This window comes from Balaenoptera physalus (assembly GCF_965194825.1).
Source record: "Balaenoptera physalus genome assembly, chromosome: 7".
Lineage (NCBI taxonomy): Eukaryota > Metazoa > Chordata > Mammalia > Artiodactyla > Balaenopteridae > Balaenoptera > Balaenoptera physalus.
In genome coordinates this window covers 14,146,238-14,166,030 of record NC_138886.1, presented here as the reverse complement: position 1 = coordinate 14,166,030, position 19,793 = coordinate 14,146,238, and the positions used below count along the sequence as shown (strand labels likewise).

The 19,793-nt window shown below is 46.6% G+C and overlaps 1 protein-coding gene across 6 annotated transcripts in view; it reads right to left on the bottom strand.

Moving 5' to 3' along the window:
* The window catches only part of CDK5RAP2 (CDK5 regulatory subunit associated protein 2), a 190,285-nt gene extending 174,264 nt beyond the window's left edge, over nt 1-16,021 (bottom strand). For 5 of the 6 annotated variants that reach the window (XM_082470397.1, XM_082470402.1, XM_082470399.1 and 2 more), the window contains exons 1-3: nt 15,873-16,021; nt 6,144-6,211; nt 3,102-3,169 (exon numbers count right to left, since the gene is read on the bottom strand). In XM_082470397.1, coding sequence (XP_082326523.1) covers nt 3,102-3,169; nt 6,144-6,211; nt 15,873-15,931 — 195 coding nt within the window. In that variant the 5' untranslated portion in view covers nt 15,932-16,021. The remainder of the gene's footprint in view (nt 1-3,101; nt 3,170-6,143; nt 6,212-15,872) is intronic. The other variant, XM_082470401.1, reaches the window with a different exon arrangement.
* Between the last annotated feature and the right edge of the window lie 3,772 nt (nt 16,022-19,793).

Genomic DNA, 19,793 nt, shown 5'->3' with positions numbered 1-19,793 from the left:
TCTTCAGGACGAAACTAAAAAGAAGCAGTGCAGCTTACAGGAGCCTGCAGAATCTGACCCCTGCCTGCTTCAGTGGCCTCACTTCTCTCCGGCCCTCCATCCCACCGCCTCCTTCCAGCCAAAGGGAACTCAGATGCCCAACCTCCTCACACCCCGTCATGCCTCTCTCTACGCCGTCACACGTGAGTCCTTGTGCCCGCGGTGCTCTCCCAGTCCTCTCACCTTGGCTAACCCTAATCCCTCCTTGTCCTGATGACCCTCCTCCAGGGAGGCTGCCCTCAGTCCCCTGGGCCAGGCTCGGGGCCCCTGCTCTGTGCCCCAGAGCGCCCTGTACTTAACCCCTATCACTGCACTATTTTCCTATCCATCTCCCTAACTAGACTGCGAGCCTCTTGACAGGGAGACTTACAGGGTCTTAATTTACTGCAAATTCCCTAGCCCCTGGCACAGCCTGGCACAGGACATGTATTTGAAAATAGTCACTGATGAATGGATGAACTCTAAGCAAAACCAGGAGGCCCGTATTTTGCTAGACTCTTGCTAATAGACTCTGATGTTCAGATATCCGTCATCTAAGACGAGAATAAAAGAAATCATGAGTTTCCCCTTTAAATCAAAAGTATTCTAGCCCCCTCTTTAATATGCACGCGGACTTTAAAATTAGCATCAGGAGGCATCCCTGGTGGCGCAGTGGTTGAGAATCTGCCTGCTAATGCAGGGGACACGGGTTCGAGCCCTGGTCTGGGAAGATCCCACGTGCCGCGGAGCAACTAGGCCCGTGAGCCACAACTACTGAGCCTGCGCGTCTGGAGCTTGTGCTCCGCAACAAGAGAGGCCGCGACAGTGAGAGGCCCGCGAACCGCGATGAAGAGTGGCCCCCGCTCGCCGCAACTAGAGAAAGCCCTTGCACAGAGACGAAGACCCAACACAGCCAAAAATAAAAAAATAAATAAATAAATAAAATTTAAAATTAGCATCAGATGCCAAGAGCATTTCCTATAAGCATCCCAACACAGAGATCATGCATTTAGTAGCTCAGGCCAGATGAAATTTTCAGTGTTTGATAAAGACCTGAAAGCAAGACACTGAGAACAGTGTGGTCATTTCAATTTCAACTGCAGAATTTGCTCTTGAAAATGCTACAAAAAAAAAAATCAATGCCATAAAAAACCTAACAGCAGCCGAAGGACCACAGTCATGAAGAAAAAACATAAATCCTAAAACATACTGGCAGAGAAGGCTCTCCCTCACCTTTAAGAAAATCAGTATTTGGGTCATCAAGGACACATCTGAGCAAGGGAAACGTGAATCACATGGCAGAGCAGACAAAAATAACAACAATAAATAGAACAGTAAGAAGGAGAAATAGGTAACACACAGAATGAACTCTGTGCTAGGCATATGTGTTTCACATATATTTACTCATTAATCCACACAACAGCCCTATGAAGTAGGAACTAGTAACATGTCCATTTTAAAGACAAAGGAAGTACAGAGAGGTTAAGTGACTGGCCCGAGGTCACCCAGCAGAAGTGGATGAGCAGGCAGTCTGGCTCCAGAGGCCGTGGTCCTCAGGCAGCACAGACTGCCTCTGAAAACAGCTTTGCCATGTCGCATCCCTCAGCCTCTGTTTCTGCTACATATAATAAAGAGGGCTGGATTCAATTCAGAGATTTCTCCCAGTTCAAAAGGCAGACAACAAAATGTGAAGCCAAAATTCTAAGATTCTGTTAAATTTTTCCATCTAGAAATAAAAATCAAAATTGTGCCCTTCAAAACTTAAATAACTCTGTATCTTGCAGAGCTGCTTCAATATTAAAGTCATATATATGAAGAGCTTAATGCTTCAGGTTCCCAGCTCAGAGCAAGAGCTCAATAAACAGTAGCTATTATTACTCTTATGATAAAACAGGAACAACCATTTAATAGTAGAGCACATTTTAATTACACACGATGTGGAATAATCAAATCTCATCTGTTTCAGGCCCCAGGCCCCACAGCATAGATCGGGTTGTACAGTTGAAATTGTAACAACTCAAAGCTCAGAAATTACTTGTTTCCATTAGAGATCTGACAAGTCATTTCTTCAATTGGTCACTGGTGGTTTGCAGATAACTATTAGCAGTAATGAGTATTCTAAATTAAATCTAGAGACAGTACCACTCTGTTCAGGAAAGACAACTGGAGAGAGAGAAACATGATGGTGGTATGTCCTTCCCTCTGTGTCCTCCATCTTCTCTCTGATAAATATCTCCCGTGTCTTGCATAGTATGGATTTCATTTGGTTACAAAGGAAGAAGAGTCTAGATCTTCCCATGACAAATGAGAGCGCTGAGCAGGTAACGTGTTAAGGAGAACTGGAATTGGGAAAATAACCTTCTTTTCCTGTTACTTGACAACAAACCCCGTCCACTAACAAATGAAACACACGATGCTGGAAGACAGTAAGCACTGAAGCCAAATCCATCACTGAGCGATCCATTCTTAGACAATTACCACACAGCAGTGGGAACAGGCCGCTCAGGTTTCATTCCACAGCAACAAAGATGCAGCCTGCAAAATGCAAGGAGGCCACACAGCGCAGCAAAAAGAATAACGGCTTTGGAGTCATTAAAAACCTGGATTCAAACCCCAGCTTTGTCACTCAAGTATGATGTGACCGTAAGCGAGTCTCCCCTAGTCTTAAGATTCTTTACCTGTAAAATGGGGATAATACAAAATACCTCAGTCACAGCGAGGATTCAATGGGGACCATAAATAACACGCCTTACATCACAGGAAAGCCCTTAATACATGTTAGTGCCTCTCAGCTGTGCTACATGGTGACATCCTCTCGTTTGGGACACCAGAAATACACCAAACTCCCCAAGGCTGGAAACCACTGATCCTGTTGGAACCCGTAACTGGCCTGTGTGCAAAGGGCCGTCTGTGTAGGAATGTGAGGGTTGCCCAGAGATAGCCCACGAGCTCTGGCATTCCTCCTAACCCTGGCCTTATCCAGTTTGGATGCTTCTTAAGAAATACCGCTCCCTCCTGGGTCTGGCTGGACAGTGGCTGCAGACGTGATTTGTGAGGGATGGTAATTTGGTATCTCCACTTACGTTTTCAAAGTCCTTCATGTTCCGGGCTCTGGTGGGAGACACCGTTTCTTCCGACACACGTGGGAGCACTATAAAAAGGGAAAACAGACACAGGAAAACGTCATGGTATGCAAACTGCCCAGCATCCCGACTAGAGAAGAAAAAAAAAAAAATGACTAGCTTCCACAATATATTCGGTCTTGTGATTTGAGTCTACAATGAGAATTTGAAGCCATTATACTTCAAATATTTACGAATTACTTGAACTAGCCCCAATGTAACAATGTAAATGTCAGAAGATGAACCCAAAGAATGCATGGGGCAAACAAAGCAGAACTGCCCTGCTCTGTACTTCCTTACTGCTTGTCATAAAATTATTTTGCTGAACAGGATATCATCTTCACATGTCAGCAATTAAAACAAACCATATCTGACTGACGTGACAGCAGGGGTTGGCAAACTTTTTCTTAAAATGCCAGACAATAAACATTTTAGGCTTTGCAGGCCCTACACAAAGCCTCAAATCTGTCACAACCACTCAACACAAAAATAGCCAAGGACAATTCAAAAACAAAGAAGCTGTGATCCAATAAAAGTTTATTTTCAAAAGCAGGCAGTGGGTCAGAAAGTGCCAATCCCTGCTTCAGAGTGATTCAAGACTTTGCCAGTACCCAAATCTTTCCACAGCTTCTTTAATTCAACAAACATTTATTACACCCCTCCTCTGCGCCAAGCACCACGCGAGGTGCTGGGGAAGCAACGGTGAGAGAGACATTGGTCCTACACCCAAGAGGATCCCGATCCCGTGGGCAAGACGGAGATGTAAGCAAACTGTTCCACGCTGCACAAGTGCGTGGCGCTTTTCAGGTGCTGAGGAAATGTGTGCTGACTGAATGAATGAATTCACTCTTCCCACAAGAATGCACTGAGGGCCTACTCTCTGCTTGGCACCATTCTAGAAACAAAACAAACAGAAGGAGCTGACAGTCTAGAAAAAGGAGACAGACAATAAACAAAACAATAGGTAATTACAGAGTATGTTCAAAGGTGATAAATGCTACGGAGAAAAATACAGTGGGCAAGGATAGGAAATACCAATAGCAAGGGTGGGGTGAGGACTTGCAGTTTCGAATAAGGTGGTTAAACTGCGGAAGGGCTCACTGCGGAGGTGACCTCCGGGCAAACTTGGAGAAGGCCCAGGGGAAAGGCCTGGGGTGGGAGATGCCCAGTGGATCTGAGGACCAGCCAAGAGGCCGATGGACGGGGGAGCAGTAAAGGGGGAGAGCAAGAGGTGGGTGAGCCAGGTGCTGGCGGACGGGCTGTGTACGGCCTCACTGGCTCCTCTCAGGACGCCGAGGATTCTGAGCTCAGGAGTTTCCACAGCCTCCCTCTCCCTGCCTCGCTGAGCACAGATTAAAAGGCGCTTCGAGAGAAACAAGGAGACCAGTTAGGAGAACACTGGGAGAATCCAGGCCAGAGGCCCTGATGGCTTAGACCAGGGAGGGAGGGTGAGAAGGGGTCTGATTCTGGGTACTTGTTAAGTAGCCAACAGGAACAGATGAAACGAAATGCAGTGAAATACATACGGTTCAGAGAGGAAAGCACACCTAAGGCAGCCTAGGGAGAGCCAAGGAGGCGGTGGGCTTGAGCTGAGACATAAAGACTCAGGCAGGCAGCAGGCAGATGAGGGCAAAGGCCCAGAGGACGGAGCGGGCGTGGCGCTCAGCATTCAGCAGACAAGCGGCTCAGGAGCCGGGCAGCCGGGGGACTGTGCAGAGCCCCGTGCGCCAGACCGAGGGCACACAGGTTGCCTTCCTGTTTGTCAGAGGGGCTGTGCTCTGTCACCTGTGTCTGCGTCCCCACCTAGGTCCCAATCATTCTTCAAGTCTTGGCTCCAGTTCAGCTTCTTGGGAAACTCCGGCCCACCCCACCTCCTTCATCTGAGGGTAAATCTCCTTCTCATCCCCTCTCATAGCTCCTTTCACTTCTTCGCTCGTTACACTGACTGTGTGATCTATCCTGATAATTCTTTAGCTGTCTGCCTTCTAGGCTTGATCGGAACCATGATCGGAATCCCAGCACTGAGCCCAGAGCCTGGCATGAAGCAGATGTATAATATGGGCTGAATTAAGGAGGAGGCCTATCAATTTTCTGCTCCTAACTGCCTGGGCAGGAAAAAGAGAAACCAGAACTGCTGGACTGTATGTTTAAAGTAAAAGTTAATAGGTTCTAAAGGAAAACCTGGGGGTGGCCTGTAAGTTAAAAGAGTCTCCAGAAATAAACCTTGTGAAACTTACATTGTCTGCTCTAAACCCTTCTTCCTTTTGCACATAATCTCATCATTTTGGAGACGGGGTTGGGGGTGGGGGGGAACAAGTCAGAATATCTCTAAGACATTTCAACATGGCAAATTATTAGCAGTTCCCACAGATAATTATGATAGCATCCATTTTTTTCAGAAACAAAAATTACGAAGAATGCTTAGCAAAACCCAAACTGCAAAACAGAAAGTCTCCTCATGATCCAGCTTCAACACAGCAGACTGCTTATTTCCTCAGCGCTGTCTCCTGTGGTCTAACCAACTATTTGTCTCCAAAGGGCAGGCCCGTGTAGGAATGCTGGGCCTCAGCGGGCAACTGGAATCCAGCAGCCTGCCAGGAAGGCCTCTGCACACTGAAGTTTGGACAGCAGCCCTCAGGGGCCTCCAGCCACTCGGTAGCAGGGACCAACAGATCCTCCGAACCCGACCGAGTCACCAATTCAACATCCAGCCTCCACTGGTCATTCAGTTCAGCAAACACTGGCTGAACCCCTATAAGCGTGGTAGCAAGAAATGAAACATGAAATACGGCCCAAAGGACATCAATTCCTCTAGTCCAGTGTTTATGAAAGGAGTAAGTAGCAGGTCAATATGTATACAAAATACTGTGTACCTCCTGGGAGCACCAAGCCATGCCAGGCTAGCTCGAGCCCTGGAACCATCAAAGCTCAGGCCCAGGCTCAAGGCCTGAAGGCCCTCGTGGCCTAGCGTCTACTTCCCTTGTTCTTACTTTGTGTACTTACCACCATTTCCCAAACCAGCAATGGGGCTGATGCCATCCAGGTCATCTGGTAAATTGGGAACAAGGCCACTAGGAGAGAACACGTGTGATAAAAGAAGAGTCAGTGTTTGAACAGCAGAGACTATCAGACGGACTGTCTGTCATCAGGTCACAGCCAGCCAGCTACCTGCGAGGCATGCAGTGCAGAGGTTAAGAACTCAGGCTTTGGGGCGGAGGTCTCGCTCTAACACTTAACAGCTGAGTAAAGTCAGTCATTCATTCACGCGCCATGGGTTCTGTGGGCCATAGACGGGCTAGGTGCAGAGGCACCATGCCAAATATAAGCTACTGATGTTCCTGAGTCTTACTTTGTTAATTCGTTACATGGGGATACCACCCTCTACCTGTAAAGATTAAACGAGTTAATGTATCAATACATAAACGCTCAGCACATAGTAAGTGCTCACTAAATGGCATCTAGCGTTGTTTTTGTCATTACTATTATTATCATTATTAATATGACTATCACAACCAAAAATTAAGCTTCCAAGAATCAGGCAGCAATTCGGATGCTTTAAGAATACCAAACAAAAATGCAGAATTCACTGATTCAAGAAGTTTTACTGGTTGAATTACAAAAATAGGTTCAGTGAGGACCTGGAGACACTGACAGAAAACTAAACCATAATAGGAGGTGTGGTTCAACACAAAACACACCTCCCTGGATTCTGTTCTAAAAGCTCTGCCACGTACCTCTCCCAGCCTCGCTTCCTTCATCTGTAAAAGGAGAACAGCAGCCACTTGATAGAGCAACTGGCAATTAAATAAGACAACAAGTGTCCAGCAAGTACCTGGCATATTGTGAGTATTCCATAAATGGGAGCAAAACACCCCTGTCACCTTGAAACATACAATGCTCAATAACTTACAAAAGATTTACCATCATGAGAATTGCCCAATTCCCTGAGGGTCTATGCACTTCTCAAAGGAAGGTGCTAAAGCCCAGATAATTTCAGCGGTCTACTCAGAGTCTCATGGCAGTTAAGTAGAGAACCAAGTCCAGAATCCGAGCCCTTTATGTCTAACCCCCAATAATGCTTCCCTGTCCCAAGCTGTAAACTAGGAGTTGATGGAAGTGCAGCTTGACTTCTTGGTAGTTTGCTCTTTCCATGCCTCTAAATTCAGATCCATTCTGTTCCTAGGACAATTTTGCCTGATCACCAAACTGCGGAGTTGGAATGAACGTTCAAGATCAGAACCAAGCCAAAAACTGGATGTCGTAAAATTCCAACATCAAGAAAATGATTACAGGACTTCCCTGGTGGCGGAGTGGCTAAGAATCCGCCTGCCAATGCAGGGGACACCGGTTCGAGCCCTGGTCCGGGAAGATCCCACAGGCTGCAGAGCAGCTAAGCCCGGGCCACAACTACTGAAGCCCATGCTCTGAGAGCCCGTGCCCCGCAACAAGAGAAGTCACCGCAATGAGAAGCCTGCGCACCGCAACGAAGAGTAGCCCCTGCTCACCGCAACTAGAGAAAGCCTGCACACAGAAATGAAGACCCAATGTAGCCAAAAAATAAATAAATAAAATAAAATAAATTAATTTAAAAAAATGATTACATTAAAAGTGTCTACTATGAGGATAACTAGAAAAAAAAAAACTCAAGTAGAATACGCTTTCAATTATTGAAAAAAAAATACATGTACACCAAAGACACCTCAAATCCTTCTTGGAAACTAGGTGGGCTTTAAATATATATAACAAGACAACTGAAATATTAAAAATCATAATTTGCAGGGAAATGAGAGATATGTTCCTCCTTTTTAATTTTCTACAATTCTCAATTTCCTCCAATAAGTATCACTAGAAGGACAAACTCCATTTTCTAAACTGAATTGTAAAAATTAAAATCAGGGCTTCCCTGGTGGCGCAGTGGTTGAGAATCTGCCTGCTAATGCAGGGGACACGGGTTCGAGCCCTGGTCTGGGAAGATCCCACATGCCGCGGAGCAACTAGGCCCGTGAGCCACAACTACTGAGCCTGCGCGTCTGGAGCCTGTGCTCCGCAACAAGAGAGGCCACGATAGTGAGAGGCCCGCGCACCGCGATGAAGAGTGGCCCCCGTTTGCCGCAACTAGAGAAAGCCCTCGCACAGAAACGAAGACCCAACATAGCCAATAATTAATTAATTAATTAATTAATTTTTTTAAAAAAATTAAAATCAAGTTCGATCACCACCCTTTGCAGATGGTGGCCCAGTGGCCCAAGATCACACACCAGGTTATTGGTCAAGCTTAGCCTACAGTCTGGTCTCTACATTCCCAAGTTTGGGGTTCTCTCCATCACAGCCATTGATTTACTACTATTGGAGGAAATGGCCCATCAATTACTCAAGCCAAGATCAATCACGGTTGAAAACCACGTGGCAGGCAAAGCCAAAGAATTTGGTCTTAGGCAAATTTCCAACAGGCAGACAGCGAAGTCTGAAAAATGACATTTGACACCGCAACTCAGAAGAAACCACTATTTAATGCAGCAATTCCGGCCTGGTTCCTGCCAACTTTCCATTTGGGCTTTACCTGCCCACTTCTTAAATGCCATGAACCTCTGTCATCCGCAGTCTCAGTCAGTTCCAGCCACACCTCCACCTTTAAGAATTCACCTTTATGTATCCCATTCTGATCATTCACTCTAGGTCTTAGAACTAAAGTTGGGGCTTCATGGGGCCCCACCCGAAGTCAAAACTAGGCAAGCAAAGGAAAAGGGTTTAGATATGATTTTATCATGGTATGGATGGGGGAGACTAAGGCCCAGAAAGGGAAGGAACACATTTGCTCAAAATCACAAGCAGTTGGTAGTAAAGCTGAGACCAAAATCCAGGTGTCTCCGTGCCCTTGCCACTCGCTAACCAGCATCCGGGCTGCCCAAAGCTCCTACTCAGTGGGGCACATAGTCAGGGCCAGTTTCCTCACATGCAAAACACAGCATAGCTGTAACCACTACCCTGCAGGGGCCCCACGCCGAACAGACACCACGCTCAGGGACAGGCAGCCTCCCGCCTACGCCGCACCGCAGCCCTTCAGTGGTAGGTGGTAGTTTTTACATGTTACCATTTTTTTTTAATGAGGAAAAGGGAGGCCCAGGAAAGTTAATAAGCTGAAAGACCAAGCTGGCCTGATTTCAAAGCCCATGCTCTTAGCCTCTACACCAGCCTGGCCCCTGCCAGCGCCTTCCTCAAGGGGCTGTGGTGAGGCCCCCACGAATCGAGGCAGGGCCTTCCAGAGTCTGCACAGCGCACGGCCACGTGGCTGCTTCCTGTCTACTATGTGTCGGGTAAATGAACGAACACTCACCTGCACTTCACCGACCACTTCATCCTCCTAGCTCGCTCCACTGCCCCCCAAAAGGGGCGGTCTCCTGAGCCCGTACATAGCAGCCAACAACTGTCCCTCCACGCAAGGCCCAACGAGGATGGAACGTTTCACGGGCAAAGCGTTATGAGAGCCGTGGACGGACTGGACATCACATTCAGAAAACAACTACACCAACTAGTCTTGTCTGTCTTTCAACAACTTGTTTTTCATTCTCTGTCATGTATTCTTAATGAGAGAAAAATATATATAAATACAAAATAGACAGACAAGCTTCAAGTTCTCCTTGACTACTCACTCCCATCTTGGTCTCCTCCTAAGAGGTAACCACTCTTGTCAGCAAGACATTCCAAACCTTTCCCTATGTATGTAATTGTATATGCAGCATCTTTTCTTCACTAATGTGTCCTAAAGATGTTTTCATGACAGTACAAACAGATCTACCTCAGTGTTTTTAACTCCTACAAAGCACTGTACAGCAGTGTTTGCAAATTCTATTGACCCCAACCCACAGAAGGAAATATATTACCCTTCATTCTTGAAATTCTTTCTATTCTGTTCTACTCAATTTTTTTTTTTAATTCTGATTGCAACCTACTACATTCAATTTCATGAGTTGCCAATGGGTCACAGTCTGAAAGACACTTGTAAAAGGATGTGTATTTACCAGGCCTCCTGATGATAATTCAATGTTTCTAAATCGTTCCTTTCACAAACAATGCTGGATCTCCTTATACAGGTCTCATTGTGCACATGTGTGAGGATTTCTCTAGTCAGATAGATAGCAAGAAGTGGAATTGCTGGGTCTAAACACATTCACATTTTTTTAATGGGCAAAGGATTTGAAAATATACAAAAGGCTAATAAGCACATGAAATAATGTTCAACATCATTAGTCGTTAGGGAAATGCAAATCAATACCACAATGAGATACCCTGTCACATCCCCAAGGAGAGCTATAAGCAAAGACAGACAATAACAAGTGTTGACACGGCAATGGAGAAATAAGAACCCTCATATACTGCTGGTGAGCATGTAAGATGGTGCAGCCACTTTGGAAGAGTTGGGCAGTTCCCTCAAAATGTTAAACATACAGAATTACCATATGACCCAACAACCCTACTCCCAGAGAAACAAAAATTTATGTCCACACAAAAACTTGTACACAAATAAGTGTTTACAGCAACATTATTCATAACAGCCAAAAAAGCAGAAACAACCCAAATGTCATCAACCAATGAATGAATAAACAAAATATGGATCAATACATGTATATAATGGAATACTATTCAGGCACAGAAAGGAATGAAGTACTAATACATGCTACAACATGGATGAACCTCACAAAAGACCACATATAGTAAAATCCCATTTATATGAAATGTCCGGAATAGGCAAATCTATAGACAAAAAGTAGATTGTGGTTGCCTAGGGCTGGGGGAAGGGGAAGGAGGAGAAATGTGGAATATTATAGACTAAATGTTTGTGGCCCCCCAGAATTCATATGATGAAACCCTACCCACCCACCCCCCAAGTGATAGTATTAGGAGGTGGGCCTTTGGGAGGTAGTTAAGTCTAGATGAGGTAATGAGGGTGGAACCCTCGGGAATGGGATTAGTGCCCTTAAGGGTTCCCAGAGCTCTTGCTTCCTCTCTCTGCTCTCCACCATGTGAGGATACAATGAGAAGTATCAATAGGTAGTCTGCAACCCAGAAGAGGGTCCTCACTAGAACCTGACCATGCTGGCACCCTGATCTTGGACTTCCAGTCTCTAGAACTGTGAGAAGTAAACTTCTGTTTTCTATAAGTCACCCAGTCTATAGTTTTTTTGTTACAGCAGCCCAAGCTAAGACAGGGAGTGAATGTTAATGGGCACAGGGTTTCTTTTTTGGATGATGAAAATGTTCTAAAATTAAGATTATGGTGATGACTGCACAACTCTGTAAATATACTAAAAAAAAAACACATTGAATAGTATATTTCAAATGGGTGAACTTTACGGCATACAAATCAGATTTCAGTAAAGCTGTTAGAAGAAAAACACAAGGCACATTTTTAACGCCAAACTGTGTTCCACGAAGACTGTACCAGTTGACACTCTGTTGTGCACTTTTTCACACAGTGATTACAAAGCAGCATTTTACTACTAAATATGGAGCCTGTATTCACGGTATTTATCTTTTCAAAAGGAGACTGAACAAAATTGATTCATTCAACAAATATTTGTTGAGCCTCTACCATGTGCCAGACACAGTTCTAGGGCAGATACAGTGGGGAAGAAGCCAGATGTGCTCCCTGCCCTCACTGAGCTAACACTGGCGACAGAGAGCACCTCCTCAAACCTCACAGCCTAGGGGTACCTCTGGTCCAAGGTCGGCCTTGGATTAAGCTTTCAAGCCTTCACCAGAAATTTCATTCCACCATCCTCTTTCTCAACCTCCTTCTACAAAATCCATAAAGGCACTCTTTGCCTGAGAAAGTACAAACTGTACAAAACTACAGGAAACATGTCTTTCTGGTCTGCCCCTAACTGGGCAGCAAGCACGTAATGGCCATGTACCTGAGGAACCCATAGATGTACGAGCCTGGGCCAGGCCTCAGGAAGCTCACAGGGAGAGGCAGAACCCTGGGCTTGAAAACAAACGGGTGAACCCAGGGGTGTGGGCACAGAGGACTTCGTCCAGGAAACGGTACAACACGGTAACGGTAAAACAAAAACAGCCAACATTTAATGTACTCCCCAGTCGGTGCTAGGGACTTAATACATACAATCTTGCTTCATCCACAAAGTCACCCAACAAAACAGATATTATCACTGAAGAGAAACTGAGGATTAGGAGGGTTAAGCGCATTACGCAAGCAGCACAGCTAGTGACTGGCTGAGGCAGGATGCAGACGCAGACATCCTGCGTACAAAGTGCAGGTTCTTTCGACACCATCAGGCAGGACCTAATGAAGGGCCTTAGCTCAGGCGAGGCTCCAGGGGCCGGAGCTCTTGGGGCACCCACAGGTGATCAGGTTTGGAGAGAATAACACACACTGACCTAATTCAGCAGAAGTCCAAGGACAAACTGGACTCTGGTCTAGTCTCTAAAACTGGGGCTTGGACGTAAGCAAGTGGAAGAGTACTCATGTTAGCATAAAAAGAGATTTTACTGCAGGGATTTTTCTCATCCACTGTGACCACCTGACGGAGAAGCGGACTCTCTCAGGACATTTCTGCCACTCTTTGAGGGCCAGTTCAAGCACCAGCAGCTCCAAAAAATCCTCCCAGAATCCTCTCAGAATTGGTTCAGAGAACTGGCTGGAAGGCAAGACATGGTACTGATAGCCAGGCTTTGGAGTCTGTAGGCCTGGATTTAAATCCTGGCTCGATCATGTACTTTTTGTGGGATCCCAGACCGTTCACGTCACCTCTCTGAACCTCAGGGCCCTCACCTGTAAACGGGGGATAAAACTGTCACCCCACCAGATCATTGTTTATTCAGTGATTTAACAAATGGTTACTGAGCCCCTACTACGAGCCAGATACCAGATTAGGAAGTCGGCTTACAAAGATGATCAACATGCAGCCCCTGCTCTCACGTAGGTCAGAGTCTAATCTGGGAGACAGACAAGTTAACAGTCATACCTGCAGTGGCCAGTACAGGAGCCACCAGCCACCTGGACCTACTGAGCACCTGAAATGTGGCTCATTCAAGTTGAGAAGGGCCGTAAGTGTAAAATACATACTGGACTCCAAAGACTTAGTAAGATCAAAAAGAAGGTAAAATATCTCATTAATAATTTTTTTCACAAGTTAGAATGACAATATATGGAAATATTGGGTTAAATAAAACATATTATTAACATTAATTTCACCAGTCTCTTTTTACTTTTTGAATGTGGTTATTATAAAGTTTTAAATTACATACGTGGCTCAAATTATATGCTGACTGGACCACACTAGTTAATAAAATTCAGTGAAGTCATGGGACTTCCCTGGCAGCCCAGTGGTTAAGACTCTGAGCTTCCACTGCAGGAGGTGTGGGTTCGATCCCTGGTCGGGGAACTAAGATCCTGCATGCCGCATAGTGTGGCCAAAAAAAACAAAAAAATTCAGTGAAGTCAATGAGGGCTATGAACAGGTCAGTGATGGGGGGACTAGAGGAGAACAGAGGGCCCAGGTGGGGATAGGGGGATATCAGTGAAGACTTCCTGGCAGTACCATCTAAACTGAGACCTGAAAAATAATAAGGCAAAGGGGGAGGGGGGAGGGGGGAGGGGGGAGGGAGGGCAATCCAGGCCGCAGGAACAGCGAGTGCACAGGCCCAGCTGTAAGAAAGAACAAGGCAGATCATTCATAACAGTTTGGCAGCCAGCAAGAGTGACGGGCTTGGGGAGGAGACAGGGAAGGAGGAGGGAGGACAGGAGGTTAGTGAGGTAGATGCGCCAGAGTATAAAGAACTCGGAAGCCATATTAAAGAACTTCATCCTGAGGGCAGAGAGGAGCCAGGGAGGGTACGAAGCAGGTGAGTAAGAGATTAGTTACCAGGAATGTATGCAGCACCAGGGTCACCAGCAAAGGCAGGGAGAGGAGGGAAAGGAGAATAGCTGATGCTCTGTTGAGCTGCTACTCTGGGTCAACCCTTAAACCCTTTTAGACTCACCCATGTTACAGATAATGAAAACTGAGGCTCACAGAGGGTGACTTGCCCAAGGTCACAGGATTGTTACGTGGCAGAATTGGGACTGAAACCCAGTTAGGTCTAGGTCCCAAAACCCAAGTGCTTGGCCAATTGGTGCTGAGATGTGAAAAGCTGTCTGAGAGAATAATAATGGACTTTACCTTAACGGCAATGAAAAGCATTAAACATGTAAAGCAGCAGGCTGTGACAATCAGATATATATTTTAAAAAGAGCTTTGAAGCTGTAGTATAAAAGGCTATCAGAGGTGTGAAGGAAGCCAGGACAGTCCAGATGAGAGGTCGTACTGCAATATACTGGGGCAGTGGCAGAAAGATGAAGAGAAAGGGACATGAGGAACTACCTTAGGATCCAATTAGCAGGAGCTGCAAAGGGCCTTGCTCTGTGCCTGATAACTAGTAGGTTCTCAATAAACAGAGTAACCATTTGTCCAAGGTTTGCCCAAGACAGGACCTGTTTATGCCTGCTGCTCGGGCATAAATTAATTGTGCCCATTTTACTCTTAAAACCGTCCAGATTTGCACAACAAATAACATGTCACCGTTTCAGTTAGGATCTGTTGACTACAAGAAGCAGGCTGTCCCTAGCAGAGCTGGATAAACACTGCAGATTCTCAGTTAGGGATCACCTCTGAGACCTTCTACCCTCTCCCCAACAAGGAGCCCAGGACAACCAAAGGGCCCCAACCCTGCAGCAGTGCAGGGCTTTGTCAGGCCTTCCTACCAGGAGAGACCCCTGCCGCACCAGCAATGTGGACGCCAACTGCCTCTTGGGACAGGTGCATTGGGAGGCCACTCTCAGACATTATTCCCCAATTTGTATTACTGTTGATGATAATGACAATACCGAATCTTTTTCTTTTTTTATCTTTTGGCCTCGCCCCACGGCATGTGGCATCTTAGTTCTCCCACCAAGGATCGAACCCGCATCCCCTGCATTGGTGTCGTGGAGTCTTAACCATTGGGCCGTCAGGGAAGTCCCCCGAATCATTTTTTAAGCACTGATTATATGCCAGGCACTACTCCTGACAAGCAAATTGCTGGGTGGGCATCTTCTCTTTTGATCCTCACCCCAACTCTGTTGGGTGGATATTACTACCAGCCTCCTTTTACAGATGGGAAAGTAGATTAAACCATTTTATCAAGGTCATACAGCTAGTTAGTCTAAAGGGCTGGATTTGAATCCAGTTCTGTTCAACTCCAGCCAAGGTTCCTAACCACTGCACTCCATGGCCTGAGTCTTGGTGGCCACTATGTGACCCCATAAGCAAAGTCTGGACAGACCAACTGCACTCCCCATAATGAAAGCAAATTCCCAAACCAGCATGAACCATCAAGTACCCTCAAGGTCCCCGCCCCTCAACCAGCCCCCACTAATTGCACACTCCAAGAGGTCCCCATCTCCCACCCTTTCAGAGAACCCTTTACCTGTCCCTCACCTCCTCTTCAAAGTATGTCCCGAAACGCGAGAGGCGGGCGTGGGGCAGGTCGGGACCTCCCAACCACCTACACTCAGTATCAGTGGGCGGGTCCCCAAAGAGATTCCCCCCCCGCCAAGAAACCCATCCCACATACTGCCCACGTCCAGAACCCTCAAACACCCAAAGAGCAAACCCCAAGTCTCGGATGGAGCAAACCCCCATCAGCGGGAACCCCCGGCCTGGTTACCGCGAACCCCCAAAGGCCGAGCCGCACCTGGAGCCGCTGCGTATCCCGGGGAGGGTGACGTCCTCTTCCAACACCGAGTCCATCATGGACACAGAGGAGGTGGTGGCGTTGGTGTCTGGCGGCGTCGCCACTGGTTTCCCTCCCCACCCCCGCCCCCGGTCGCGACCCGCCCGGCTCCCCAGGTCCCCGCCCCCTCCAACCCAGGTCTCGTTCGGACTCCGGCGGCGCCGCTGGAATTCAAACCGCAGCCGCTGCCATCTTTCCCGGCGCTTCTTCCTACGGAAATGAGGCGGGGTCACCGAGGCGCGCGCTGTGAAGCCGACCGGCCGGGCCCCGAGGCCGGGCCGGGCAGCGCGGGCGGGCGCCATCTTAACTAATGGCAGGGGGCGTCTGCACTTGCGCCAGCAAGACTTAAGGAAAGAGAGGCAGGATGCCATTTTTAGTGAGGGCACTCGGCCCGAGGCCAGGGCAGGTGCCATCTTTGTTGAGGGCTGAATCGGCCTTGGGCCGTTAATTTAAGCGGGAGATGGGAATCCAGCACCTCTCGGGACCCGCAGAGTTCCTAACCAGGTGTGTACTTTTCTAGAATAACTCCGAACCTTAGGGTCTGGGCATCCCAAAGGCTTCCGCCTTGAGTTGAAACTCAGATAATCCGGTGCTGCCTCGCTTTAGAAAAATCCGACCTAAAGCAGTAATTTGCACACTTAGTTTGAAACGAAGAAGCTCATCCCTATGAGCCTAGTGGTCAGGGACTCTCCCTCTCCAATCTCTCACCTGGTGAACCTTTATTACCGTTAGGGCTCAAATGCACCTGAGATCAGTAAACTGAGCCCAAGAGAGAGGAAAGTCTCGCCGAAGGTCACGTACCATAAGTCGGTCAACTGGAGCCAGACCCGTGGTTCCTGCCAACTATATCCGAGCTCTCTGCATAACCCTGGCTGCCTTTCTTAAAGCAAATAGCAATCACCAAACACCTAGATAATTTGGCAGAGCTTGGCCAGTGAAATCGACCTTCCTCTCTTCACTCAGTGTTGCTACCCTTTCTCTGCAGACTATCAGGACTGTTCTCAGTGCTGCCTGAAAATAACTTGAAAAGATGAGTGACTGGGTAGATGTACGTGTCCTCCGTCAGCCTCAGTTTGCTCGTTCTTTCCAAAAGAGGCCTTCTTTAATCCTCTAATCTACATCAAGCCCTTTCTTGTATTCTTAGCAATCTGTGCTTTTCCTCTGTGGCGCTTACCACATTTTGCAGTTCTATACTTCCGTATATAATTTTTTTAACTGTATCCCTTTTGCAGTAGACTGGAAGCTCGGTGAGGGCAAAGGCTGTGTTCTGAATTGTTCACGGCTGTATCCCCAACACCTAGCACTGTGCCTGCCACCCAGCAGATGTTTAAACAGATATGTTGAGTGAATGATTCAATCAGTCTGGAAAATGGGGCTAATACCTATCCTGCAAGGGGTTTTTTATAATCCATTTTATTGAAAAATTATTGATTTACAATGTTGTGTTAGTTTCTGCTGTACAGCAAAGTGATTCAGTTACATGTATATACATATATATATTCTTTTTCATATTCTTTTCCATATAGTTTATTACAGAATATTGAATATAGTTCCCAGTGCTATACAGTAGGACCTTGTTGTTTATCCATTCTATAAATAATAGTTTGCATATTATCCTGGAAGGTTTTTGTGACAATGGGGAGATGACCTAAGATACCTTTAGTAGCTCAGTCAATGGTAATCCCATCTCTCTGTCTCTCTCTTTCTCTCTCTCATACACACACACACACACACACACACACACACACACACACACACCCCTTTAGTGAAGGCTACAAGACTCATGGTCCTGCACCTGTCCCTCTTCCATTCCCAGATCTTCAAACACTCCCAGAATCAACAATAAAATAACAGCCTGAAAGAGAGTGGGCAGGAACCAGCTGGCACACAGGGAAGGGGCAGTCCCTGAATCCCTGGAACCAGCAGTCCTTGCCAATGCTAAGTTCAACCAATGAGATGACTGTGTCCAAAAGCAGGGAAGCTGGGGTGTCAGGATTCCTGCCCTGGTTCTGCCACTGACTCTGTGACCTTTGCCAGACTGCTCCTCTTCTCTGGGCCTCAGTTTCCCCAGCTGTAAAACAAGAGGGTGGGACTGGACGGATGTCTCAGGACCTCACAGCGCTGGAGCAGATTTCTTTGTGTCGATTTCAAAGCTACTCACGAACAACCAGCTCTATTCTGGTGAGGGAGTCTGAGTTCCAAATCATCACTTCCCAGACGAAGGAACTAACTTTCCATCCAGCAGATGAAAGCTCTTGAGAAAGGACACAAGGAAGAGGATGTGCACAGTTTGACATTCCTTACGTGACACTGGTACCGGGTATATCACAGGCGCCACCGCATCTCACCCTCACAACCACCCTCAGCATAGGTGCTACTGTTAGCCCCATTTCTCTCACAGATGAGAAGACTGAGGCTGAAAGAGGTAAAAATAATTTATGGTCTCCCTGCTGCTAAGTGGCAGAGCTGGGATTTGAGCCCAGGTCCCTCTGAACCCCAAAACCCTTATTGTTTCAGGAAGCCTGTCTTCTCTCTTTGTTTTTCTCCACTTTAGAATTTAGGATTAAGAGGTGAGGTCTACATCAGACAACGGTATTTCAGGGGTGTGTTCACCAGACTCTACTCCTTGGGCATGTGCTTCAGGGCGGGCACGAGATGAACCTGAGTGAGGGCAGTATAATTTCAGGACGGGAGGTCTGGGCACCTGGATTCTGACTTTGGAAAGTCCTCCAACTTATCCTGGGACCTGGCATCCCTTCCCCTTGCTCCTCCTTGGTTTTTCCTGTGTAAAATGGGACAGACAATGCTGAGCTCACTCGGTTACATTAGATACTTTGGAATCTATAAAAGAGAAAGAGCCGGGGAGGAATTCTCCTTATGATTAATCCATTGCCCATTCGGTGAATGGCCATATTCCTGGCTTGTGTGCTAAACATTTTAGTGAACCTGGGAACTGAAAATAGAATCAATTGCACAAAAGATGGGCTATTTGGGAAGTTGTTTTCCTGTTTTCATGGTCAGGGACGAAGCCCTTTGCCCTGTCTCTGTCTCACCATGGCCTTTCTTTCTGCCAAGCCTGGAGGTGACGTCACTACCACCAGCTGTTTGGGCTCTCTGGCGCCATCTCCTTGACGACAGCCACCCAGCCACAAAGCTGGCATTATTATTTCCTTGGGCAAGGTCATATTGAATGGCTGGGAGGAAGTCGCTTGCAGCCAGATGTTTCTCATTAGGGTAGAACCCTCAAGACACAGGAGCTGCCATTACTAACGGCAAGAGTAACTTTTTATAGCATCAATACATACACACTGCTACTTTGCACTATTTCATTTTATCCTTAGAACACTGTGAAGTAGATTGGGATGACTGCCCTGCTCTTCAGGTCAGGAAACAAGACTCAGGGAGGGAAAGAGATTTGCCCAAGGCCGCACTTCCTTCCTTCCTTTCTCTCTCTCTCTCTTTCTCTCTTTCTTCCTTAGCTCTTTGTTTAGAAATAATTTCAGGCTTAGAAAAAAGTTGCAAAAGTGTGCAAAGATTTCCCTGTGTAGCCTTCACCCAGCTTCCTAAATTACTAACATTTTAGGATTGGCCAAAAAGTTCGTTTGGATTCTTCCGTGCCATCTTACAGAAAAACCCGAATGAACTTTTTGGCCAACCCAATACATAACCATAGCACAATTGTCAAAAATAAGAAATTACATTGATAGGATACGATTCACTACAAACATTTTTAAATTTAATCAATTTTCCCATTAATGCCATTTTTCTGGCTCAGGATCCAATCCAGGATTTGACATTGCATTTAGCTGTTATGTCTCCTCACCCTCCTCCAATCTGTGGCAATTCCTCTGTCCATGCCTTTCATGACGTTGACACTTCAGA